The sequence below is a fragment of the Heptranchias perlo genome, chromosome 4 (assembly GCF_035084215.1).
Source record: "Heptranchias perlo isolate sHepPer1 chromosome 4, sHepPer1.hap1, whole genome shotgun sequence".
Taxonomy (NCBI): domain Eukaryota; kingdom Metazoa; phylum Chordata; class Chondrichthyes; order Hexanchiformes; family Hexanchidae; genus Heptranchias; species Heptranchias perlo.
In genome coordinates, this window is record NC_090328.1 from 129,634,409 (window position 1) to 129,660,622 (window position 26,214).

At 42.6% G+C, this 26,214-nt stretch overlaps 1 protein-coding gene and 1 long non-coding RNA gene across 7 annotated transcripts in view; one reads left to right on the forward strand and one right to left on the reverse strand.

Moving 5' to 3' along the window:
- Nucleotides 1–26,214, reverse strand: part of LOC137320611 (uncharacterized) — a 230,275-nt gene that overhangs the window by 61,213 nt on the left and 142,848 nt on the right. For 2 of the 4 annotated variants that reach the window (XR_010962602.1, XR_010962605.1), the window contains one exon: nucleotides 23,159–24,525. The exons of 1 other annotated variant lie outside the window; for it this stretch is intronic. This is a non-coding gene — a long non-coding RNA (uncharacterized lncRNA). Of the gene's footprint in view, nucleotides 1–23,158; nucleotides 24,526–26,214 lie in introns of those variants that run through there. One more of the 4 variants, XR_010962603.1, reaches the window with a different exon arrangement.
- On the forward strand, nucleotides 7,461–19,553 carry LOC137321278 (programmed cell death 1 ligand 2-like). Of its 3 annotated transcripts, XR_010962768.1 has the most exons (7): nucleotides 7,461–7,576; nucleotides 11,416–11,484; nucleotides 12,897–13,256; nucleotides 13,750–14,028; nucleotides 15,567–15,713; nucleotides 16,840–16,961; nucleotides 17,452–19,553. XR_010962768.1 is itself a non-coding variant. In XM_067983631.1 (6 exons), exons 2-6 carry the CDS (start codon nucleotides 11,430–11,432, stop codon nucleotides 16,890–16,892), a joined length of 894 nt encoding a protein of 297 aa, XP_067839732.1. In that variant the 5' UTR covers nucleotides 7,461–7,576; nucleotides 11,416–11,429; the 3' UTR covers nucleotides 16,893–16,964. The 3 variants fall into 3 exon arrangements, 2 of the variants coding, with proteins under 2 accessions (XP_067839732.1, XP_067839733.1); XM_067983631.1 differs by lacking the exon at nucleotides 17,452–19,553 and having other exon boundaries at nucleotides 16,840–16,964; XM_067983632.1 differs by lacking the exon at nucleotides 16,840–16,961 and having other exon boundaries at nucleotides 7,463–7,576.

Here is a 26,214-nt window from a genome sequence, read left to right on the forward strand (position 1 = left end):
CCCAGGTCTCGTTGCACCTCCCCTTTTCCCAATCTATCACCATTCAGATAATAATCTGCTTTTCTGTTTTTACAACCAAAGTGGATAACCTCACATTTATCCACATTATATTGCATCTGCCATGTTCTTGCCCACTCACCCAACTTGTCCAAATCATATTGGAGCCTCTTTGCATCCTCCTCACAGCTCACATTCCACCCCAGCTTTGTGTCATCTGCAAACTTGGAAATGTGACATTTAGTTCCCTCATCCAAATCATTGATACATATTGTGAATAGCTGGGGCCCAAGCACTGATCCCTGCGGTACCCCACTAGTCACTGCCTACCACCCGGAAAAAGACCCATTTATTCCTACACTCTGTTTCCCGTCTGTCAACCAATTCTCAATCCATGCCAGTATATTCCCCCCAATCCCGTGTGCTTTAATTTTGCACACTAACCTCTTGTGTGGGACCTTATCAAAAGCCTTCTGAAAATCCAAATACACCACATCCACTGGTTCTCCCCTATCTATTCTACTAGTTACATCCTCAAAAAACTCCAGCAGATTTGTTAAGCATGATTTCCCTTTCATAAACCCGTGCTGACTTTGTCCAATCCTGTTAATCCCCTCCAAGTGTTCTGTTATCACATCTTTTATAATAGTCTCTAGCATTTTCCCAACTACTGATGTTGGGCTAACTAGTCTGTAATTCCCTGTTTTTTCTCTCCCTCCTTTTTTAAATAGTGGGGTTACATTTGCCACCCTCCAATCTGTAGGAACTGTTCCAGAATCTACAGAATTTTGGAAGATGATCACCAATTCATCCATTATTTCCAGGGCCATTTCCTTTAGTACTCTGGGATATAGATTATCAGGCCCTGGGGATTTGTCAGCCTTTAGCCCCATTAATTTCCCTAGCACTATTTTTTTATTAATACTGGTTTCCTTCAGTTCCTCCCTCTCACTGGACCCTTGGTTCCCTAACATTTCTGACAGGTTATTTGTGTCCTCCTTTGTGAAGACATAACCAAAGTATGTGTTTAATTGTTCTGCCATTTCTTTGTTCCCCATTATAATTTCCCCCATTTCTGACTGTAAGGGACCAACATTTGTCTTCACTAATCTTTTTCTCTTGACATATTTATAGAAGCTTTTACAGTCCGTTTTTATGTTCCCTGCTAGTTTACTCTCATACTCTATTTTTCCCCTCTTAATCAATCTTTTTGTCCTCCTTTGCTGAATTCTGACCTGCTCCCAATCCTCAGGCTTGCCGCTTTTTCTGGCAATTTTGTATGCCTCCTCTTTGGATCTAATACTATCCCTAATTTAAAAAAATTGAAGCCAGTTCCTGTTAACAGCCAGGGATGCAGCTTTTCTTATTACAGGCAGATCAGAATGTGGATCTGGTAGGGTTAAAGATCTGGTCTAAGCAGGCGGGGGTCTGGTCATGGTGATGAGGCAGCATCAACGATACCATGCTCAGAACTTACCTGAGTGTAAGAACTCAGGTAATTTCTTACACTCACCTGTAGAGTGAAAGTTATAGCCAGCAGACCTGAGTCACATTGCTGGCTTGCATTATTTCATCCAGTGTTAGGAGTCAGCCAGTGGGGACATAATTCTCTCCTAACATGGGTTGGTTTGACTAAGAAGTTTTCAGGACATTTTCAACTTGTCTTTGCACTGAACTGCAATTATATAGCATTGAGTGTAAAGCCATACGAGTACATTTTAACGGGGAGCCGGGAAGAGGGCAGGGGGTGGGGTGGAATTCCTGACGGGAAACCCGGAAGTACAGGTTTCCCGGACGTCCTTACGATTTTGACGTAAGGACATCTTTCCATTATTTTTTGTAGGTATCCCGCCCAGCAGGCCAGCCAGATTGACAGGCTGGCTGTCAGTCGGATGGGAGAGAAGCCAGTGAGCGGATGCCAGCAGGTAAGTCTTAGATGGGGCGGAGGTGGGGAGGGTGGGGGTTGGTCATCAGTGGGGGGAGTCGAGGATCATCGGGGGGGGTTGGTCATTGGGGATCGGGGTCAGGGGTCATCGGGGGTCAGGGTCATCAGAGGGTTGGTCATCGTGGGTCGGGGTCATCGGGGGTCAGGGTCATCAGGGGTGTTGGACATCGGGGGGGGGTCATCCGGGTAAGCGGTCATTGGGGAGGTCATCAGGGGCACAGTCATGGGGGGTCGGACATCAGGGGGGGGTCGGATATTGGGGGAGGTCGGAGATCATGGGGTGGTCGGAGATCATGGGGGTTTCGGAGATCGTGGGGGGGGGTCGGAGATTGTGGGGCAGGTCGGAGATTGTGGGGGGGGGGGTGAGAGAATGTGAGGGGGGTGTCAGACATTGTGAGGGGGTTAGAAATCGTGAGGGGTGGGTCGGAGATCGTGAGGGGTGGGTCGGTGATCTGAGGGGGGTCGGCCGATCGCTTGTGTGGGATCGCGGCAGGCGGGCTTGTTGGGCCTGGAGGAAACACTCCTGCTCCTTCGGGCCCACAAGAAGTGCAATGAAGAGGCTTACCTGCTGAGCCGGGCCTTCTCGCCTCCTTTTACGTGGCATGAAGCAGAAGGCCCAGGACTCCCGGCCCCTAGGAGTTAAAAATAAAAAACCTGTCAAAATGGAGGCCAGCAGCCTCCTTAAAAGCTTTCACTGACCGACCTGCCTCCTGAGAGTGGGTTGGTCACCCGCCCCTCAACTCGCCTCCATTCAAACCAGAAGTGGTCGGGTTGTGGACGGGTTTTACTTTTTTACGATTTTTACTTTCCCGGCTGCCTCCAACCCACCCGTTCATAGGATTAAAATTTACCCCATAGTGTCAGTGTGCTAGGGAGTCGGATCATCAACCTGACATCTCAATTATACTGTCCAAGTTGATATCAGCGTGCATCACTAAGTTACAGATGTACAACCACATGACAATGGTCTCCTATTCACTTAAATCACTGTATTCCTACATTACAACAGTAACTACACTTCAAAAGTACTTCATTGACTGTAAAGTGCTTTGGGACGTCCTGAGTTCATGAAAGGCTTTATATAAGGGCAAATCTTTCTTTCTTTAATCTAATTTAGTAAATGATGAACTTGATGGCTGATGGTTTTAGTTTTATTTTTTTTTCCCCACTCCCTCTTCTCCTATTGACCCTGACTCAAGCTCACTACATTCCCACAAATTCTAGCTGCACTCTAGTGTCTCACCTAAGTGGCTATTTTTCATATCTGAATCTTAATAGTGATTGTTGGCAAGTTATTCAGTGTCAACTATGGGAAGCATCACAGCTAAATCCATCCTCATCCAATGTCTGCGTGTACTTTTCAAGGGTGTTCACTGGATAGCAATGAGGAGGAGGCAGCCTGGCTAATCTCTATCCTTCCTAACCCACGGCCCGCTAGCTCGAGTGCCACTGCCCCAGATGAAATCAGCTAACTCAACACAAATTGAACTTGGGAGCCTTCCACTCTGTATCACACAGTGCATTTATCAACTGAGACATTGAGGTAGACTTTTGTCTTCACTGCCTGGGTGGTAATCTGGCGGAGTGGATCACCTGACCTTTATAGGACCTGTGTGATTTTCATTTCATTTTTCTTCTGCAAGATTACTGTCCAAGTGGTGAAGACAAAAATCTACCCCGTTGAGAAGGGCCTTAGCTTTACTTTAAAACGAACTAATCCTGCTGGGTTTTCCCTCCTTCTCATTCATGCAGCCTCAAAGGACCCAGCAGATTTCAACTGGAAGTGTTTGCATTCATTTGAAATCATGCATCATGATTTACTGTAACTATGCAGAGGGAATAAACTTGTGGTAATTTCTAATGAGTAATATAAAACAACAGAAAATATTGTTCTGCCAAATCTCCTGTATTCAGCAGAATTCCCACATGTGAGATTGCTATTCCTAATTCCCACCACAGTGTGTATGGACTTTGCCAGTAGTGATGATAGCAAAACTTCAGGGAATGCTGTTTCAAAAGGTGTCTTTCACTGGCATTACGAATGATCGAATAGTCTTAGAGTACAATAGTGTAGTACCCCAGTTGTAAAAGTAAATTCAATAAAAATTCAGCCCTACCCGGTCCAGCTTAAATACGATTCCAGTCCCACACTATGTGATTGATCCTCAATGCCCATCCCTAGAGGGCATTGCGGATCAGTTGTCAGGGCAACTAGGGATGGGAAATAAATGTAACCCTAACAGCATCATCCAATACTAAGAACAAATAAAATCAAAGCCTCTTGCCACCATGATGTACTCGTTTCCCTACAGTGGAGACCAGGTGTAACTCTGTTATTCTAACAATAAATGAAAAATACCAGAATACCATAGATTTGTGCCAACTGGGAACTGTGATGTAATAAGATGTCAGAAACATAGTTGAGCCCATTGGTGGAAATGAAGACAACATATAAGGGTTTAGAGTGTTCAGGACAGACAGGAAAGGCGGTGGAATAGGTCCATAGCCAGGAATTTCCTCACAGCCGCACCCGCTCCACTGCTGTAACGGGGTTTCCGTTGCACTTGTGGTGAAATTACAGTGGCGGAGCAGGAGCAACTCAGAAAAAATTCCCAGCCTATATGTCGGAGGCACCTGGGAAGTAAAGATTCCTTGGTTTAAGATAAGCCTTCCAATGTCATAATTTGGCAGGAAGTGTGTAGTGCAAAGAGAGCAAAGTTAAATCTAAGGCTCTGCTATAGACCACAAAAAAACGGCAGGTTACTCTGTGAAGAAGTAAGGAAGGAATATGCAAATAGATCCTTTTAATGTAAGATTACAACTAACCCAATTTAAACTGGGGATATCCAATCATTTAAGAATCTAAGCTAGTAAATATAATGCATGAAAGCTTTATCACCTGATATCACAGAGCTGCCACAAGAGATAACTTGATCTGGTAATGCCAATGGCCTGGTACAGAGATATTGCTACTACTGAGAAACAGTGGCCATAACATAATTAAATTTGGCATGATCCAGGATAAATCAATACTCACATATACAACTTTAAAAGGGCAAATGTCAAAGGAATGAGCGAAAAGTTTAAACAAATCACTGAATGTAACTCTTCAGAAAATCTCAGTTGAGGACAAATGTTAAGCACATACTACTGAGCATGCAAGATAAGTATAGATCGAGGACCGATACATGCAGACTAAGCAAACTTGACCCTAAATAGGTTAACAAGTCTATTTAAAAAACTGTAGAAAGCCTGCAGAGAGAAATGTGAAGCAAACTACTGCTACTGGGAAGAATAAAGGAGCCTCCAAAAATGTAAAACAAAAGGTGATCAGAGGAGCAAAGAGGAAACTAGAAATGTGTACAATAGTAGAAACCAAATGTAACTGTGAGAAATTCTTCAAGTATAACGACAGCAGAGAGTTAGCAAAGAACTGAGATCCCTTAGGATGCAAACAGAGTTGAAACTGAAGTACTAAAAATAGTTAACTTTCTAGACGAATACCTCCTTGAAGTATTCACCAGAAAAGGCAATAATATAGTAGCACACCACCATCACAGGAGGTTCAAAAACTAAACTTAATTACTTTAACGTTACTTGCAAGGGGGTCCTAGACAGGCTAAAAGGGCTCAAAATCAATAAGTCCCCAGGGACATACAATATATACCCCAGAGTGCTTAGTAAAATTAGAGATAAAATCTACAAAATGCTAATAGTCATCATGAGGGAACTGGATTGGAAAACGTATTTTCGAAAACACAAAACAAACCTGAGTAACTCCATATTCGTTACATCAGTAAGCAACAATATAATGAAATTGATCATTAGGAACAAATGAGGATGATCTATATAAAAATAACCCAATAACTGTTGGCCAATATGGTTTCAGAAGGTGGAGATTATGCCTGAGCAACTTTGTTGACTTTTAATGAAACAATATCCTAAGTGGATGTAAAACAACCCTTTGATGCAGTGCACCTAAACTTCCAGAAAGCCTTCAATATCGTTCTGCATGCAAGGTGGATACGCAAGCTCAAAGCGTTGGGTATCTGAGGTAAAACTTGAAGTTTGATAAGGAATTGGCTGAAAAAGAAAGAACAGTGGGTACTAGTTAGGGGAATGATGTTGGACTGGGGAAGTGTACTAAGTGGATTGCCCCTGAGATCGGTGCTGGATACTATATGATTTCTAATTTACAGGAACAAAACACAATACAAGCTCGTCAGATTTCTCGATGACAATAACTAGGGGGAGGGGCACTTTCAAGTCTGATAAAGCAATCAAGGAACTTCAACAAGGCCTAGGCAAGATTTATAATGGAATAGAACTGCTAATCACTCCCTGATGTCCCCTAGCCACAAGATCACAAGACATTTATGAATGAGAGATGCTGTTGAGCCCATCTAAGTTTATCCATTCAGAAAGACTCTAAAGCTCCCCCCATTGTGGCATCCAATTGTTCCTTAAATGATTACAGGGTTTCCACCTCTACCACTCTGTCCAGGAGTCCATTCCAAGTATTGATTACTCTTTGTGTGAAGAAGAACTTTCTAATATTAATATATATTTTGCCTTTTGTTGGTTTGGTCCTGTGTCCCCTAATCCTACATCTTCAATTTAGTTTGAAGTAATTTTCCAGATTTACCTTTTCCAGATCGCTTACCATCTTATATATTTCTATAAGATCACCTCTCAGCTGCCTGCTTTCAAAAGCCCAAATTTCTTCATTCTTCCCTCATAACTCAGACTTCCAATACCAGGGATCAGCTTGAGGGCTCTTCTCTGGACTGCCACCAGTGCTTGAATGTCTTCCCTGTCTGGATGACCACAACTGGACACAGTACTCAAGATGTGGTCTGACCAGAATACTATACAGCTTTGATATTCCCTTTTGAAAGCTGCAGAGGATCAGGGAATAAGGCAACAGGTGATCAACCAGCAAGGGCCGTCTCCACCTGTACTGCACTGCTAGAGAGGGTGGTGGGGGACTGAATACCTTCGCTCTGACTTGCTCATCTTCGAGTCTGCCGCTCAGTGCCAGTGAAGTCCATTAATAATTAAATCTATGTAGGGTTTCAACCAGCCTGCAGAAATTCGAAACTGATGGGCTGGACATCAACTTCGAGACAGGATTCACATCATAAGGAAAGCGAATCTTGTTGCTCACATAGATAGCAACGACAGTAAGACAGAGAGTCCCAGAAGTGGCATTTTTTGAAATCGTATTTCGTTTTATGGTCGGACTCAGGAGTTGAAAACCAGCAATGGAGGCAGTCTTGACGGTCTGTATTAGATGAAGAAACCACGGCCGACCTTCCCGTATTGCTTCGGATTCCTTTTTAATCCGGTTTCTCTACTGATATCCGAGGGAATTTGATTGATTTTTCCCAGTATCAAGATTCTGATGGGGCTTTCTCAATACATAGTTACTGGAATAGAAGAAACTCCGCTCACTAAATAAATAAAAACTGACACGTGATCGGAAATTATGACAAATCATGGGATTCTCGCTACCGACACTCGGGGGAATTTCATTTCTCAGTCTTTATAAAGTGAGAGCCAGAGCACCCAGTACACTGTGCACTAAACATACAATCCAACAGCTCACGTACCGCAAAGTAAAGGAGACTTGAGGTAAGGCAGGCTGCTTATTGTTAACCTGCTGCTGTCCTTGATAATTGATTTTAGTGTTTCTTTCAAGAGGGAATTGCTTGAAAAAGAGCAATATTAAAGAGACCAAGCAGGAGAGTAGAATTAGACTTGCGTCGTTAATGAAAAAAAAACACCAGCCATAATCATAATTTTATTTAAAGGAAAAAGTCTGTGTATTGGTGTGGTTAAACATTTTTAACGTGGCATTTACAAGAGCTTACGTTGAGTCTGAAGGTTTTATAGTACTGTAGTATTACATGATTTATGATCACGGTGGCTGGAAGTATAGTCAGATATTGGTGCACTGCGGCTATTCTACCTCTTCTGAAGGTCTCGTTTGGATGGGTCACTTTTCTGGCGCTGGCAGGAGCAGATGGGGATGTTCTCCCCCCATCTCGATCCGCAGGGATGTGTCATGAGGCTGGTGAGGGGGGGAACTTGTCAACAACAAGAAGGACTGCGGTGTGCAGGCTACCACACTGCTACTAGTGGAAAAGTCTGTTCCTCTGCTATGGTGAAATAAGAACATGTGGAGCATATGTTAGTCGAAGTGTGCGATCGACAGCCTCGACCGAGAATTGGAAAAATACTAAGCAGTGTGGACTCCTGGTTCTTGGAGACCAAGGCATCATCCACCACCACCACCAACTCCACTGTGACTTCTGCTCCATTCAGGGACTTGAAGGGTCATATCGTGATTACAGTTTGTTTAGGGAAATGAAACAACTGTTGTGTATTTTTTATTTCAGAATTTTATAATGGTTCACATATATTACTGCAGCTGTACATTTTACTTATGATACTAGGATAAAATTGATCTGTTGGTATGGTTGTATATACTAGTAAAGTAATGGTGCCTGATGCTGGCAAATTTAGCAACAAACCTTTGCGTTGAGCTATAGAATTAAATGTTCACATCAGCTCTGTGATTAATTCATGATTGTAATAGTATGTGGGATGGAAAAGACCCTTAATGACAATGGATGAGCTTTTAAATGTCCTTTTGCACTTACAAAGAATTACATAGAATGTACAGCATAGAAACAGGCCATTCGGCCCAACTGGTCTGTGCCGGTGTTTATGCTCCAAACGATTACACTAGTAAGAATCCGTATTAAACCTGAACCAAAAATTCAAACTTGATCATTTCATTTTAAGTAAAAATTATTCCACACCTGTTATGAACTCAACAGGCAAAGGGAGCAGTATAATTAGACTTTTCTCTATAACTCACAGTTTAGAAAAAAAAATGTAGGAAGATTTTACTCTTTTAGTCAAAAAATAGCCGCTCTATTTTTGGCCTTGTTTCATTAAGACAGTGGCTGCTCTGAATTTTACTTCAGCGAATTCCAATACAAATTTGAGAGCAGGAACAACAGAAAACTGAACAACGTAGTAATGTTTATTTCACACTTCTCAAGCAGCTAAATTGGCATGTAACAAAGTCTGCTTGCACTTACTAGTGATCTTCCCACCTCTTTAGTCATGTCTACTTTTCATTTTTACACTTTACATAAGAAGGAAACTAGTCCCCGAGTGTTTTTAAATTGAAAACCAAGCCTGACCCAGGTTTGGTCTGGCTGAATGCCATTTACATATCTTCCTGAGCTGAGTTCTTCCTGTTTGGCCACATTTCATTGAAAGTACACAGGCTTCCATGGAAAAACTGTGTGGCAAACCTTTTCTCATTTGTTCAAAAACACATGACATTAAATAACCTAAAAAAAATCTCATCATAGAAAGAAAGACTTGAATATATATATATATATATATATATATATTCACGACTTCAGGATATCCCAAAGCGCTTTACAGCCAATTAAGTACTTTTGAAGTGTAGTCACTGTTGTAATGTAGGGAAACACCGCAACCAATTTGCGCACAGCAAGGTCCCACAAACAGCAATGTGATAATGACCAGATAATCTGTTTTTTTAAGTGATGTTGGTTGAGGGATAAACATTAGCCAGGACACTGGGGAGAACTCCCTTGCTGCTCTTCAAAATAGCGTCATGGGATCTTTTACATCCACCTGAGAGGGCAAATGGGGCCTCGGATTAACGTCTCATCCGAAAGACGGCAATATGGCACAAGTGTATGATTTCACTGTGACAGAAACACTGCTCGACTTTTCTAGTTCTCCCAGCCCAAACCAAACAAAAAGGCTTACCAAACCCATGTTTTTAAATGAACTTAGACAAGGTACAACTTTAGCTCTTTCTCCTTCTGCTTTCACCAGTCGCCAGCAAACAAAACCGCTTTGAATGTGGCAAGTGTAGTCGTGTTGTGGTTTTAAATAGAGATTATCGTGCAGAATTTTACAGTGAATCTGAAAATTGTGATTCATCCTTGTGGTAAATAATGCTGGACAAAAACGCCTACAATTCACCAATATTATATTTACAATAAAGGCCCACGCACTGTAATGTGAAAATGCTCGATTAAGCTAGAACTCAAAACGGCCTTCATTTAATGAGTGGTAGTTTCTGACTTCCTGGAGTTTATTCTTCAATGTGCATTTTAAATACATCTGCACAGTCCAATAACAATGATAAAAATATTCATGCTCACAATAATGGAATCACTCATGGTAAATTTATTTTCCTCTTCTGGTAAAATGCAGTATTGGGTTTGTTGCATGGAAAGTAGATTGACGGCATTGAATAAAACAACATGTGGCATGGAGGGAGGATTTGACTGGAGGTACAGTAATAGGTGTTAATCAATGTGCTTAATAACAAAATTGTTGCTTGTAACATAGTATTAATTCAAGTTAACGCAGAAAATGGTGCGTGTCGGAAGTAAATGAAGTCTAATAGAGTGAAGTTTAAAATACACTATACTTGTCCATTCTGGTAAAGTGGCAGCCAAATCCAGGGATTTAAAAAAAATACATACCAATTGTTATTAGTCTGTTCACATCTCTTATGGAAATTTTATATATTTTTTCTTTTAGCAAAAATCCACATGGTACTGACAGGAGAGCATATCAGGGTGATTGACTTGGTTGCACACACACTGTAGACAGCACACTGCCGGCTAAGATCATTTGGGGAAGGATCTCGGCTCTTGGCTGGGCTGGTGGAATACCAATATTCCTACCTAAGTGGAGGTTTAATCCTGTGGGGTTGGGTTATTGCCCTTTGTGGGGCTTTGGGAGAGGGATACTGTTAACATTTTACCTCCCCTTTCTTGGAGTGTCTGTGTGTATTTGAGGTCTCCACACTACATGGTACTTCTGAAATGTAATTCAGTTATTACTAGTGTTTATTGCCTGTTATATTTAATTCTATGGATTACCAGTCAGGATTAAATGATGTTGATTATAATGTTAGATTCATACCCTAGAATGTGACTTTTATGTGATTGGTTTGAAAGAGTGGACTCATGTTACTGCGTTTCTTTTTGTTTTCATTAAAATGGTATATCTTCAGCTGCTGCGGTTTTGAGTTGAACTTTAGGATCAAAACAGTTTGATAGGACAAATGTAGACCCGCAACATATAAATGCAGGGTAGTGCCTGAACACATGGGTACTGTACACGGACAGGAGACAGGAAAGTGATTAAAGCATGGAGTGATAGTTGAGTGCTTTCATCAACTCAAACTATTCCAGAATATAATCTTTCATGTTCCTCCATTGTAATCATTAGTAAAGTATCTAGTTGACTGTTGTTATCCCATTGATAACCATATCGTCAGTCAACCTATTAAGAATGCAGGGTTTAAACAGAGATCAATACTTTCCCAGCAACTAATCAAATCATAAATGTAACCATTTGTCTATAACTGGTGAACTGAACAATGTGTGTTTATATTTCAGATAACTTCAGAAAGATGAAGGTTATATCATCACTGTTTATACTGGGAGCTCACCTACGCTTGGTGACAGGTATGATATCAAACACTTAGCTTAATAAGAACATTACAATTTTAGCAATAGACATCATAATACGTGTATCTCGATAAATCAGTATAAAACACAACGTATCTTGGAACCATTAGATCTTGGTATATACAGGGAGTAAGATAAAGAGCAAGTAGAACTTACTAAAATGCCCTATGGTTGAAACACTAGTAGATGACCAATTCAGACTTTCCAGCCAGCAGTCATTGAATCCTTTCATGGGGCTCTAAGCTACCAAAGACCCACCCGTTACAGCCCTGAGAGGACATTCTTAATGAGCAATGCAGTGCTGTGACCTGAACACTCCTTAATGTTCAGTGGACCATTTTTCATAAATAAGGCATTTAGCTCTATATTCAGAGTGTACTTGTCCCACACTGCTTCCATGGCTGAGCCAGACCAGATACTTAATAACTGAGCCAAAAAATCTTGGATTTGATCTCCAGTGAGAGCAGAGCTAGCTGATTTTAGGGCAGGGTTGAGGAGGGCAGCAGGAGGGGGGGGGGAGGGGGTGGTGACAGTTAGCTTCAGCATTCCTGGGTTAGTGAAGGGAAAATTGAGCAGTGCTCCTGTTCCTGATGACTATCCAACAACCCTCGCTGGAAGTGCAGGTGTTGATGTCAGGTGAGAATAGAACTATGGTTGTCTCATGCCCACCCACAGCCATGTAGACTACTAGCTCTCAAATGTCTAGGCTTACAATGAGTGAAAACCTTGAGGAGAAGATGAAGAAAGTGGAAAAAGCTAATAAGAAAAGGGAAAATGTAGAGCATTTGTTTGAGTCCCTCCTCCATGCCCGACTGCTTAGCTATCACATTGGAGCTGGAGGGAACAGAGGGGAATTTCATGAAGGAACTCTCGGCCGAGAGATAAATGTATCTAGTGTCGTTCTAAAGTTTTTGTAGAGATGGTTCAATTTAGAAGAAATTTTAAAGTTGTTAGCAAAACAAAGTAACATATAAGAATCAGTTCTAAATGCCAAACTATAAACAGAAAGAAACAGAATTAGATAGTATGATTACAGTTATTGATAACATTGCCATTAGCCAGTACTCTATTGGTTAGAAGATGTTCATAACTACATGCCAATATTAAGTGTAATTTAATCTAGATTCTTGGTTTCTGTTTTCACATCTCAGGCATTCACATTTCAGTTACCCTCTCCGGGTCAAATGTGAGCTATTAGTTTAAGTTCTGTCCTTTAAAACTAGGGGTGAATTTCCACGTGTTTCCTTCTGATCGTCCACCGTAACCTTGGAAAAATAAATGGTGTTAGCACCGTTTTTCCAGGGTTCGCCCGCCGAAGTTACGGCAGCAATCGGCAGAGCCACCAGAGAAATTCACCTCCTAGGTGTCTATATCTAAAAGTTGAGTAACACCACATTCTGTCGTTTCAGCTCTTTTTATGGTCACAGCTCCCAGATCGTCCTACACTGCATCCTACGGGAATAACATTACTATGGAATGTAGATTTCCAGTTGAAACCAACTTCAATGCAAACCAGCTAAAGGTGTACTGGTATCACATCGTGGACAATGGATCTCCTCAATCAGTTTATAAATTGTTTAACGGGAAAGAAGTTCTTCAGGATCAGTCCCTTGAATACAGAGAAAGAGTCTTCCTGTTACTAGATGAACTCCACAGCGGACGCGCAGTACTAGAGATTCACCAAGTCAGAGTATCTGATGCAGGGACCTACCGCTGTGTTATTGATCTCAATGGAGTGGATTATAAAGATACTGCACTGGAAGTCACAGGTGGGCAAGGTTTTCCTCTTTTGTCCAGCAGCAGATTGATTAGTTCTAATTAGAATTGAGTAGTTTTCCTCGGAGTATACCAATAGGATGTGAGTTTGTATCTGTATTTCCCTACACGATGAGTTCTTGATCTCAAATGTGCTGTCATATTGAGGCACAGAACAGAGGTCAGAGGTTTGCACAAAGGGAAGGATGAATGTCCACCATCTTGGGCAACATCTGTGTCCTAAAAATCGTCTGTACAATGGAAGCTCGGGAACAGGTTTCCAGTCTGACCTCTCAGGGAGAGTTAGTGTATCATAGGTGAAAATTCCAGGAAGGAAAGTGAGGAAATAGCAATAAGGGAAGTAAGTTCTGTACCATTTTAAATAGATACACCTTAGACTGTACACAGTTAAACCTTGCTGAAAAAGATAAATACCAACTGCAGGATTTTAGAGGGCTTAGAAATACGACCAGGTGAAATCAAGCTCTGTGACATTCTATTTTGCAGCTTCTTATGAAGACATAGAGACACTCAACATAAAGGAGACAAAAGAGACTGAGTTTATTTGTCAGTCAGTAGGATACCCTTTAGCTGAAGTTGTCTGGTATTATGCAAATGGATCCGACCTCAACGAAACAGCAAATACTACCCACTTCACTGGCACCGATGGATTGTACAACATCCGAAGTGTACTTAGAATAAAGGCAGAGACTAATGATACGTATCTGTGTATGTTCTGGAATAAAGAACTTAACATGACTACTTCGGCTATTTTACAAATTAAAGGTAGGTCATTTTTGTTTCTTTGTTGTTCAACTACATTTCAAACAGTATTTAAGGAATTTGTAAAGCTGGCATTTTCAACATGTTGTGACTGGCAGGCATTTCAATGTACAACCACACTTTGATCTAAAGTGTTTTCTTAGTATTTTATCTTTGCACACTAAATTTATAAACATAAGCTTACAAGATGGTAATACAATTTGCTATGTTTGTACACTATGTGAGAACAATAAAAACAAATGTAGTTTTAATATGGATGTACAGAGGCTACAGAGGATGTACAGGAGCAAGATTAGAAAACATTTCTACACACAAAGGGTGGTAGAAGTTTGGAACTCTCTTCCGCAAACGGCAATTGATACTAGCTCAATTGCTAAATTTAAATCTGAGATAGATAGCTTTTTGGCAACCAAAGGTATCAAGGGATATGGGCCAAAAGCAGGTATATGGAGTTAGATCATGGATCAACCATGATCTTATCAAATGGCGGAGCAGGCACGAGGGGCTGAATGGCCTACTCCTGTTCCTATGTACTTTATTTCCATTACATCATATGAGCCACTTGTCATTTCTCATTGGAGTGATTAACTGCTATTTTGAAACTCCTACACAATGATTAAGTAATAAATTGACTGGGCTGTGTTGACTGAAACACTACTGCTTTTGCTGAGTAGCCAGTATAAATATTTACCTCTGTGAATCTATAGTAAGGCACAAGACTTGCAGCAATAGTGGGGAAAAGGTTGCCATGTTAGAAATTGTTTCGGTCACAACATTACCATATGGTTGCAAGATAATTTTGCATAACTTTTCATGTGATATTTGTATGTTGTACTGTGAGTTTATCATGTGCCAAACATCAAAATGCATGCCATAAGCATGGGTTTGCCAACCCTCTTGGGTTGCATTGGAATCACCAGGGATTAAATATTAATCTCCCGGACACTGCTGTGAGCAAAACCCGGAAGATGAATATTGGAGTGAGGAAAGACAGGCTGTTTGATTGACAGTCAGGAATCATCCAATCAGATAACGAAGAGCCTGTTCGCTTTCCAATTGGCAGAGGTGGTGCACCGTGAGAATGGATATGTCACAAGACCAATGGCGGGAGTGAGGGGGGGGGGGGGGGCTGGAGGTCATGTGATGATCACGTCCAACCAGAGTTGCAACCCTACATAAGCAGCGGCGTGGTGCGCAGCTCAGTGGTATATTATTTAGTTTGCCACCAGGTAGTAGAATGCTGATTAACAGCCATAATTCCCTAGACAGTGAGTTTCTGATTTCAGCAGCAATGTCAGAAAGCGAGTCCACAGGGTGAGCCAACAGACAAAAGAAACAATTATATAAACACTAGTCACACTATTTTAAATAGATTTTTTAAAATATACAAACACACACCTTTTAGTTATATGTGTGAATGTGTGTGTGTGTATGTTTCTACTCACTACAGATAGTGATTTCCATTTTAATGTATTATAATATTGGCTTGTAAATTAGCCCGATGTTCACGAGTTTTAATTATCACTGGTTTTAAATTTTAGAAACGAAACAGACAGATGAAAAACTTGATAAGTTCCCTTCAACGAAGAAGAGTTACCTCATTTTGGCAATCACTATTCCTGTGACGGTTCTACTTGGGGTCATTATGGTCCTGTCCTGCATACTAAAATCAAGACGATATCGGCCAGGTAAATCACTGCTCTATACGGTGGGAATATCACTTTATAACATATAAGGGGGTAGTTGTAGAGTTCAGAATTATAACCAAAAAAAAACATTAAAAATGCCATACCCATATTTTTGAAGTTTTATGAAATTATTCTTGCTTTAATCATTTTAGTCTGTTGAAACACATTTTTTCACTTAAATATTTGTATGTATGTTTCCCTTTTGTCAATCAATCAAATAGTAAAAGTAAGAAAGGGGTGGAAAGAAAAGGCCAAGAATACAAATGTATAAAACTCACTTGTTGCTGCTCAGTGTCATTTTCCCACTCCCCTTTGGGAAGCAAATCCCTTCATAAGAAACATAAGTTTGGATACGAAAAATCAGCAAAGCTGTGGACAATTAATTTTTAGGCAACTGAATGTCATTCTCTTAAATGGAAACTCAACCCTTCCAGTAAATAAAATGTTTTTATCCTATTTTGTATTAGTATAGGGAAAGCGAGTGTGAAAAGTTACTATTTCCTACACAAAGATGCCAGACTCTTGATTCCTGGTCTATGCTGAGTTAGCTGATCTAAGCCAAGGCAGAAATAGAGCTGCTATAATTGGCCACATGGCCTCTTGGCCATGGACGGGACAGGTGGGGGAATGGGTCAGGGTTCCTGCTGCAGGATTGCTGACCCCTCCTGGAAAGTGCGTGGATGTTGGGCGAGGACAGGATTCTGCTTTGCTGCAATTGAATAACCTTCACAATTGAATAACCTGCTGAAACTCACTGTGTGAGGTACTGCAGGGCTGACGGCATCAGCGGAATCATACCCCTGCATGAGTCAGCATAAGGAGGGGAGAAAAAGTAGTTATGGCTTTTCTTAAGCTTTTGTTGTGAGCTAGTTCCTACGGTTCAGGCACCGTGATGGTGAAATTCAACTTCAGCAGAGGTGCAAAACGGGCGGTATCAGATTGTCTGCCCATTATATGTCCGCCCGATTTTTCCTTTCCATTGAGTCGGGCAGAGTGTATAACAGGTGGCCGATCCGTCACTGCCCATTTTGCACCACCGTGAAAGTTGGATTTCACACCCTCTCCATGCAAAAGAAATCTATCTCATAGCTTTACCAATAGCATTGTGTTGTTTCTGCCCTCGCAGTTGTCATGGATCCCATGATTACGCTTGCAGAGACGGAATGTGAGCTCCCTTAACATTCAAAACCTGGGACTAAAATAGAGAGGCAGAAAAAGTTTTAGAATGGCAGCTTATTGAAGTCAAAGGTAGGTGGGCTATTATTTTACTCTGAGGGTTGAGTATCCTTGTAGAAAAATCACAGTTAAATAGCTTTCCCACTTCTCAATAGACATCAAAGATGACTTTCTTGGTACTATCGCACTGAGGGATTTGCATGGACACTGGAATAATTGTATTGTCATTCTTGATGTTCCAATTACATTTCTAACATTTTAAAGAACTGTGGGCTTACTTAAACACTCATAAAAGGGCAGGCCAGAAATGAACAGATATAGTGTAATGGTGAACCACTGAGGGAATGAGACAGCTGAGGTAGCTTAACTAATAGCTTGATCATTTGGAGTCACTAGATTATGTAAATGAGAACAACATACTACTGTATCTATTTAACATATTGAAGTAAAATCTTCCATCAGTTCTTGAATGCCCTTGTCTGGCTGGTATGCAGGTTGTATGACAAACTAATTTGCAATAAATAACTGTACTTACATTTATATGTTTTGTTCATGTGTTCAGGTAAGAAAAGGGTGTCTGAAACCAGCTCACTAATATGAAGGCTTCACTGTCAGAATTGGAAAGAATGCTTTGAATCCTAAAGCCTGTGGTTTATATTGGAAACTGAGAATTGTGTATATTTCTACAAGACCAGCCAACTGTCCAATGCTGCACCAAATCACATCTTTTTGTTGGAGAAGCACGGTGAATGTGCCTCGTAAAATGAATCAACGGCCACCTAATACCCAGTGTCCTATTCTCCAAGCACAGTGTCCCAGCAACATTTCAGCCACAATGTGTGAAAATACTCTTTTTTGAGCTCTGCGGTGAATGATGACAGAATTGGTTGTATAAATCAGCCACTTAACCTCAGGTTTTGGCTCCAGATATTCAGTAGTATGTTCGCTTGGAGCAATTCCAGCAGCTTCATGAACCTGTGAAGCGCCCGGGCTGCGTGCATGGACTGCATTTTTCCTTGGAGCCACTGCTTTGTCTGGCAGCAGATGACAAAGGAAAATTACTGTAATATTCTTAAGTACAACTTGGCACTATGGACATAAGACTTTTTGCAAAAAAAAATCCCTATTAGAAAAATGTCATGGGTATAAACGATCAAAATCAAAAATTACTGAAACTGGTCAGATGGGAAAGTTGTGGGTTTTTATGGAAGGGAAATTTTTTGAGTTGGTTGAAGTTCCAGCTGCAGCATATGGATTCATTTTATAGTTGTGATCTGTTTCACAATCTGAGGAGTATCTGCGATATGCCAATGCTAATGGCATTTTAAACTGGTACTTTGGTCAGTGCCAGGGTGTTTGGAAAAACACATTGCTGGAGCACATTAAGGAGAAGAAGAGAAAGGGAAGAAATCTCGTTCTGAATTTTTGGATTTAACACTCCATTTTATGAATCTCTGAAACTGGAGATTGGATTTGAGTGTTTTCTGTATCCATCTCCCAATTTCTGTTTTTTCTTTCTCCCTTTCAAGGTTTATGTGAGCATTCTCCAGCCAAAAGACCTCCAGCACTCGGGTCTCAATCAGTGCCACAACGAAACCCCCTAGACGCTGCATTTTTCAGTTTTTCCCACCCCTCGTGTGGAACATAAACATCAGCACAGACTAGTTGGGCCGAATGGCCTGTTTCGGGTGCTGTAAATTCTATGTAACTCTATATCCTGCTCTACTCCTAAACTTGTAGATCCTTCAGAATCATTCTTATTCAATAGGGGGAGGGATTTATGAAGAAGACACAGAGCAAAGGTAAAAACAATAAGAGAAAACTTCTGATATGAGGCCATTGTTTGAGACATCATCAATGGCACCTTCAGAACTGTCTTCTGAAGTATTTCCAGCAGAGGTACAGTGTAGAGATATGTTTAGAAAGAGTAGCAAAAATAAGTGACCTAGTATCGGCATATCTATGTAGACACTGTTTGAAAGGTTTTTAAAATACTGACATGTAGACCCAAGTACACAAATATACATGTACGGCCACATGGAGGCACATTTTTGCCAGACCCCAATTTCTTCTAGACTTTGCTATGAGTATAGTCATTGCTGTTATACCCAAAATGAGTTCAGAATCATTTTTTTTTGTCTGCGCTGCGTGCTCAGCTATTTATACGTGCAAGGAGATGGATAAAATTTGCTTCCAGAGTTCTTGCATAATTCAGTAATTGTTTACAGTGAAACAATGCAGAGTTTAATTGATTTTGCTTATCTGGTTAACTTGCCTGAATGACAATTCCTGGGGCAATGTTTTGTTTACTATTTATTTATTTTAAGGGGATCTTTTTTCTGCTGATTCAAAGAGCAGTGTTAACAATGTAAAATCGTGGGGCTATAGTCAGGAAAATGAGATTGTGGTTAAAGAGTTGGGAGTAAAGATTCCTTTATTGCACCAGGACCAAGTCAGAAGGTCAGAATTTCAAAATAGTGAATGAGGATTTTTTTAAAAATTCCATTAATAAGCTAAATTTGACTTAAATGATTAGCAATTGTGAACTTGCACCGATGCACAAGCTAAAGGTTCTGTTTGGTTTAAATAAACTGTATTTATATGTCTATGTTTGACATGTTTTTTTGTATGATTCTGGAAATATATTCTAAGGAAAATATTATAAAGCTTATGTTTTAAAAACTACAATTCTTTTCAATGTGCATTTATAGAAATCTAAAATCAATTAGACAGCATGCCAATGCTCATTTAGAAGGGTGTTATAAACACACTGAATCGTACATTGTCATTTCAATAATTATTTTAAATGGGAGAACTAGACTTTACCCTTTTTATTTCATTACAGAACCGTTAAATACTTTGGAAAATGCATTGTAAATATTGTCCTATTTTCAAATGTGACAGTTTGGTATCTATCCGTGTTTACCTCCATGAATTCTTTGTCAGCCGATGCTGCTCCATTAGTTTTCCGCGTGGCCACATTTACTGTGGAGAAAGACAGGCCAAAGTAATATCAAGTAATGTTAAGAAGTGTCCAATTGGCTGAGAATGAATGAAACTCATCATCTGGACATTGAGTCCTTGTGCAGGTAGATGACACTCAGACTCTGATCTGTACTACAACAGTATAAACTCTGGAAGTAACCTTCCTGGTCAAACAACATTTTGCACTTTTTAAAAAAGTTATATGAATTCTTTCCATATCTTCTTCAGATACAACCACCTGTAAGTACACTTTCCCTTTTCGAGAAATTCCACCAATGCTAGGCCAATTTTCTGCTAGAATTGCACAGCGACCTTTCAGAACAGGAGGCACATTCCAAAATGTCCATTTGAAATTGTCATTTTAAGGGGGTGTTGTGAACATAAATTATGAAATTAAATAGCAGATATCCTGCGATGTTGCTCACCATAAGTCAGAGGATATGCTGTTTTACCAGCTATAGCCTGGAGAGTACAATGTATTCCTCTACTGCTAAGGTGTGTGAATTGGCTTCTCCCTTTTAAGGCCACGAGGTCTAATCATGGATCCCAAAGTTAATTAGGGGCCAGTTCGTCTTCCTCCTGAGGTCAACTACAGTGAGATTGTTCATCTGCAGATTGGCAGCATCAGAAAATGATTGGCTATTTTTCTCTTTAAATTTTCTTTTGCATTTGTAATGAAGTATGACACTTTCAAAGCTTTTCTAGAGATAGATAGATGTAAGAAATAATTGAATTAAATAAGAGACAGAAGGAAAAAGTAAAATAAAAGCTAATTTTTTAGTTTAATTTTTTTTTTAATGACCAAAAACTATTAAAATAAGGAGTAATGAGATTCCACATTTTTAAAAGTTAATTTTTAGTTGTTTGGCAGTCATTAAAACTTACCGTGCTGTTAAAACTTAGTTTAGACCTGTATTTTTAAGTGTACTTGTTTGGTGGCGTAATTAGTTACTTTCCATCTGGGCAGATAAGCAAGTTTGCATTTTTTCAAAGATTTTCCTGATTGCAGCGTGCGATGTCCCTTTAATTCGAAACTGTCATATCGCCGTCAAACCACTAGGAGCAAGTTCCGGATTTTCGCGTTTCACTGGGCATGTGCGAACACCAGAACTTGCTTCTCGATTTCGCCACTAACAAAAGAGAGCTCTGTTGAGCAGATGTCAGCTGAGGTACTACAATTAGCCTCACTCCCTCGACCTGTCTGCAGCCTTTGACAGGGTTGACCACACCATCCTCCTCCAATGCCTCTGCTCCGTTGTCCATCTGGGTGGGACTGCCCTCACCTGGTTCCATTCCTATCTATCCAGTCATAGCCATAGAATCTCCTGCAATGGCTTTTCTTCCCACTCCTGCACTGTTACCTCTGGAGTCCCCCAAGGATCTATCCTTGGCCCCCTCCTATTTCGCATCTACATGCTGCCCTTGGCAACTTCATCTGAAAACACAATGTCAGGTTTCACATGTACGCTAACTACACCCAGCTCTACCTCACCACCACCTCCCTCGACCCCTCCACTATCTCTGATTTGTCACGCTGTATGTCCGATGTCCGGTACTGGATGAGCAGAAATTTCCTTAAATTAAATATCGGGAAGCCTGAAGCCATTGTCTTCAGCCCCACCACAAACTCCTTTCCCTAGCCACTAACTCCAGCCCTCTCCTTGGCCATTGTCTGAGGCTGAACCAGACTGTTCGAAATCTTGGCAACCTATTTGACCCTGAGGTGAGCTTCCAACCCAATATCCGCTCCATCACCAAGACCACCGACTTCCACCTCAGTTACACCGCCCATCAACCCCCTGCCTCAGCTTATCAGCTGCTGAAACCCTCATCCATGCCTTTGTTACCTTTAGACTGGACTATTCCAATGCTCTCCTGGCCGGCCTCCCATCTTGCACCCTCCATGAACTTGAGCTCATCCAAAACTCTGCTGCCCGTATCCTAACTCGCACCAAGTCCCGTTCACGCATTACCCCAGTGCTCGCTGACCTTCATTGGCTCCCAGTCCAGCAACGCCTCACTTTTAAAATTCTCATCCTTGTTTTCAAATCCCTCCATGGCCTCGCCCCTCCCTACCTCTGTAACCTCTTCCAACACTAAAATTCTCCAAGATCTCTGCACTCCTCCAATTCTGGCCTCTTGCGCCTCCCCGATTTTAATCGCTTCACCAATGACGGCCGTGCCTTTAGCTGCCTAGGCCCTAAGCTCTGGAATTCCCTCCCCAGACTTCTCTGCCTCTCTATCTCTCTCTCTCTCCTTTAAGACGCTCCTTAAAACCTACCTCTTAGACCAAGATTTTGGTCGCCTGTCCTAATATCTCCTTATATGGCTCGATGTCAAATTTTGTTTGATAACGCTCCTGTGAAGTCCCTTAGGATGTTTTACTATGTTAGAGGCGCTATATGAATGTAAGTTGTTGTTGGTATAGTTAGGAAGATGAACCACTCCTAATTGCTAACCAGTGACCTCTGCTGGAAAGTAAGAGAGTGTGTGGGGCTGATTTTCGGATGGCCGAGCGGGTGCGTTGGGGGCGGGGGGGGGGGCTCCTAAAATGGCAGAATCCCGGAGCGGGTCTGGAGCCCGGCTCCAACCTGCTGACTTCTGGGTTCCCCAGTGACGTGTTCGGATGCGCACACAGCTCCCGAATGTGGGACTCCCACCGGCAATTAAAGCCGGTAGGATGCTGCTAGTTGAGGTACTTGACAGACCTCATTGAGTGGAGATTTTGGCAGGGGTGCAATTTTGAAGGATCCTCACTGTGTTTGCCGTGCTGTGGGAAACACTCCCTGTTGGAGCAGACGTGTTTCAGCCAGCAGCCAGTGGGAGATGCAAAGGATCATTTGACAGGTGGGGGGAAAACCTCATTTATTGCAGCAGGGCACTCTGTCACTTCAGACAAAGTTTTGGCTGCAACACCTTTGTCTTTCCACTCAAAATTCTTAATTTCTACCCTAACCTCTGCTATGCAAACACATTTACCTACTTTGCAGACCCCCTCAAACTCATACCGTCAGGATGGGGGCGCCATAGCTGCATTCATCACTTCATCCGAGGATGAGCAACATCACCAGCCTTGCCAGGCATGCCATGCACCTCCGCCACGTGGAGCTCCATAACACAGTGCTGCACCACAAGCATCTGCTCAAAATAGTCGTGCAACTACACATACACCCACTATAGAGTGACCCAATGGGTGGCATCAAGTGTGGGTGTTCATAGTGAACCTCATGAAAGGGACTTATTACACAAGCCAGTCAAGAATGGCCAAGACGTGGCAGTAGTGGTGACAATAATAATATTTAATGTGCCATTAACAAAAATCAAATATAAATAGAAAACATGACAAATCGTCAAACACCCTTGTGCATCCCCTTTGTGCTCACAAAACCTTCGCCTTTCGCTTCCGACTACTCCTACGTGGTGCATCCCCTGTGGCAACAGCAGAGGTAGTGGCAGGTTGCTCTTGTTCAAGCCCTGACCAATTAGATGCCCTCTGTGTTTTGGTGCCACAAGGGCCCCTCCAAAGACTGCTCCACCTGCATCTGTGCAGGGCAGACTCGGCCACCTGGAGAAGAGGCAACATTGTGGGTACTGATTGAGAGGGGGACAACGGGTGAGATGTGGAGGCACTTTCAGTGGTGTCCCCACTTCCATGTCCCCTTTCGCCATCATCCCTCTCCTGGGCCAGGCCCACATCACTCCTACCACCCTGCTGGACGATAGCTTGGAGGACATGTGTGAAGCCTTGTAAGGCCAGTGCCAAGATATCTGCCTGCCTATTTAAAGCAGCAGAATGTTGCTCACCCTGAGTCCGAAGGGCCATTGTCAGGGTCTCAATGGACTCATTGGTGAGCCGTGCTTGAAGCTCCATGGAGGCTAGCCTTCCCTCCATCGCAGACATTCCCACACTTACCCACGACACTATCTCAGAGATGCCCTCACGTCCCTGTTACAGTATCTCAGAGATTCCCTCCTGTACCTGTGCCACCATTCCACTTATGCAGGAGTTGGACTCCTCCATCCTCTGCGCGATTGTGGAGAGTGCATGTGGCACTTGTTCCAGCACCTCGCAAATGTGCTGCTGCCCCTCGATCATTCCCCTTTACATAGATGGCCCACAGGGTTCAGCATATGTATCCAGCTGAGCAGAGCCTGGAGAAGAGTGCTCCGACCGAAGCGGACTCTCCACAGCTGCCCCTGCCACCAGTGACTGCTCGTGCTCACGTGTGTGGTGACTCACCATGTGCAACCCCAACTAAGTGAGGATGGGGACCCACCGAGGTGTGTGTATCTGCGCTGGTGGATGGCTCGCTCAGATGTGACAGTGCCCCCTCAGAGGCCGGCAGGTCCTCTGAGGAATCGCCCTCCGCCATCACGGTGGTCGTTGAAGGCCCTGTAAGAGAACAGAAGGCAATATTAAGCATGATAATAGATGTTGAGGTGCTGAAGATCATTTGCTATTGTGAGTGCTGAATGTTAAAGTTCTGTCACCAGCCGTTAGTCGGGTGGCAGTCTCAGCGTCCCCGACGGACAGGCACTCGAGGGTGCAGCTTAGTTCCAGAGTCTCCTGCTCCGCGTCCGTGAAGACGACCTGATGATGCGGCCCCCCTCCGGTCTTCGCCCTCTCCCGTGCATTCTGGGCTCTCTTCTCCTATAAGAGAAGAAAGTAGAGAGGAGTGAGTAAGGGATGGTGACGTGGCCAACCACTGAATGCATTGGTTTGGGTGAGGCTGACCGTGAAAGAAATGCATCAGAGAGTGAGTATGAGACAGAGCCATGACATTGTATGAGGATTGTGTTGAGTGGTAGTGGTGGGATGAGTACTGCGGAGGTGAGTAAGTGCAGGTAAGATGAGGATGAGGTTTGAGTGGGTGTGAGGAGTGATGTGATAGAGTAGTGTTGGCATGTACAGAATGAGTTGGGGGGTGGGGGCGGTGATATGGAAGACGGAGTGTAGGAGAATGAGTAAGTGTACTCACTTTGGCTGACCTAGTTAGGTCATTGAAGCGCTTCCTGCACTGGATCCATGTGCGGGAGATGTTGCTGCTACTGGTGACCTCCTCTGCCACCTCGAGCCACGCCTTCTTGGTGGCAGAGGCAGGCCACTTCCTCCCATCCGCCGGGTAGAAAATATCCCTCCTCCTCCTCCTCACCCCATCCAGTAGGACCTGGAGTGAGGCATCAGTAAATCTGGGAGCAGCCTTCCCCCTGGGCTGCTCCATTCTATAATTTTGGTTGTTTGCTGCAGGAGCAGCATTGGAGGACTGCCCCTTTAAATAGGGCTCCTCCAGCTGACAGCCTGTGATGCGGGTGCGCAGTCCGCCCGCTGCGCAGGTTGGCGACGGGAAACCCGGAAGCCACTGTAACTGCCTTCAATTTACCCGCGATCGTAGGGGGGGCAGACAGATTTTACTGGGCGGGTTACCCACATGCCCTGTCGCCCCCCGCCGCCCCCCCCCCCCCCGCTGCCATCCCGCCTCCCTGGTAATATCGGGGCCTGTGTATCTGTGTCTGTGTGAGAGTAAATGTGTATGTGTCTGTGTGAGATTGAGTGAATGTGTGAGCGTGAGTGTGTTTGTATGTGAGTGCGTCTGCGTGAGAGTACATGAGTGTGAGTGTGTAATGTATATGTGACAGAGAATGTATATGTCTGAATGTGTGTGTGTGTGGGTGGGTGGGTTCATGTCATACATGCTCTTCCACTTGTGTGAGGTATGATAATGAGAAGGGAAAACATTTTTAAAAATCAATCAAAAACAAACTCATCATTGTAAGATTCAGAGAACTGAGCTGGCAAGTTCCTGTATTGAAGGCTGAATTAGAGTAACAGAAACATAAAACAGATGTTCTCCAAGCAAGTTTGGTAATCCCCAGCTACAAACCAATTTTGCTTATAGATTTTTGGAGGTCAGAGAGCTCCAAAAATGGTTTCCAGCATAAACTGTTTGGCGATCTTATTGAGACATTGGATGATGTAATTGCATAACTATATTGCACAATATAATTTTCAGGAGGACAAAACTAAGGTGGTCTTAAGCAAATGGTATATTGGGCACCCTTGACTGCCCAGGCCGAGTAAATGAGCAGTGCATAAGTAGGTTAAAGCTTTTCAGGGAGGTGCTGACTGAGGTATGTGTAATGCCAGAAACTGGTTTAAAAGAACCAGCAACGCCCGAGTGCCCTGCCTGAAACACTGTAACTTGAGGCAGCCATTCTTTTTGCCTACTGGGGTATCCTGCTGTTACTCCAATATTCTGGCCTTGAACAATAGCCCACTGACATCTGTACCCGTCTCCTCCTCTGCTCTTGCCCTTAGTTCTCAGCTGTCAGTGGTACCACC